A 1300-nucleotide genomic window follows, 5' to 3' on the forward strand; every position below is an offset into this window, starting at 1 on the left:
AGAATTGATTGTGAAAAGGTCTGGTTTTACTGAAGTTTTCTTTTTTCTTTCTTTCTTTCTTTCTTTCTTTCTTTTTCTTTTCTTTTCTTTTCTTTTTTTTTTTTTTTGGCAGAACCGGATTGAACTCAGGGCCTTGCACTTGCTAGGCAAGCGCTTATTCTATGGAGCCATCTCCCTGGCCCCTTAAATAATTTTTTTTTCCAGTATGGGTGATTGAACTCAGGACCCTGTGTTTGCCAGGCAAGCACTTATTCTACTGAGCTATCTCCCCAGGCCTTATTGAAGTTTTCTTAACCTTGGGCAGATATGTATTTCTGACACCCACAGTACTATTTAGGGATACAGAGGAATGATGAGGGACAGACTTAGACCAGGACCTTACTTCTGACACTAGCTGAATGACTTTGTGCAAAGAAGCACTTTGCCTCTGTTGATACTCAAAAGGAGAATAAAGATGGTTTCTACCTTAAGGTATTACTAAATAAATAATATAGTATGAGAAAATGCAGGTACACTACTGAACACAATGAAAGATAGATGCTCATTAAATTGATATTAACATAACAGTTTAACATATTTATAGCATATGTCAATACAAATATATTTACCAGTTTGTTATTCATATGGTTGTTTTATATGAACTTTGTTGGGAATCAGAGTTGGATTTCCTCTGAGCTTTCTGTTCCACCCCAAAGGTAAAGGAGCTGTGTGCCAAAGCGGACAAGTTGGTGGTCTCCCATCCTTCGGAAGAACAACAGATCGAACAAATGAGAGACGATCTGACCTCCAACTGGGAGCACATTCGTGCCTTGGGTACCACCAGATATGCAAGGCTGCAGGCTTCTTACGGGTAGGAAGTTTCTCCCCCTTATTATATTTTCTACCTGTACAGAGACTGCACAAGATGTCAAAGGCAGAAGAATTCAGGAAGTAACACAGAGAGGTATTTGCCTCAACTGTTTCTTCAGCAGAGAAAACGAAGTTTTCATTTTTGAAGGGGAATTTGTTAATCAGTGTAAAATTCAGCATCTTATCTCTGCTTCTTTCTCCCATTTCTAGGATATTATAAATTAACTCATAAAGTTGGAGAAGTCCTAGTTCTGGCTAAGGAGCTACAATTAAAAAAAATAAAGGAAGAATATTATATATCATGTCTAATATTTTAAATATTTTCATTCCCTTCAAAAAGTAAAAATAAAATAAAATACTCCAGAATTGTCTGTGTACCGTTGAACACTTACAAAATTGGTGGTAATCAAGTATCATTTAAATTTATTGAAACTGTCCTATTAATCAGTTT

General features: G+C 36.2%; 1 protein-coding gene across 1 annotated transcript in view; it reads left to right on the top strand.

The window, feature by feature from the left end:
- The window catches only part of Spta1 (spectrin alpha, erythrocytic 1), an 89218-nt gene that overhangs the window by 12510 nt on the left and 75408 nt on the right, over positions 1–1300 (top strand). Inside the window, exons 8-9 of the mRNA XM_004640008.2 lie at positions 696–850; positions 1190–1259. Coding sequence (XP_004640065.1) covers positions 696–850; positions 1190–1259 — 225 coding nt within the window. The remainder of the gene's footprint in view (positions 1–695; positions 851–1189; positions 1260–1300) is intronic.

This window comes from Octodon degus, unplaced genomic scaffold (assembly GCF_000260255.1).
Source record: "Octodon degus isolate 3935 unplaced genomic scaffold, OctDeg1.0 scaffold00116, whole genome shotgun sequence".
In the NCBI taxonomy this organism is placed as follows: domain Eukaryota; kingdom Metazoa; phylum Chordata; class Mammalia; order Rodentia; family Octodontidae; genus Octodon; species Octodon degus.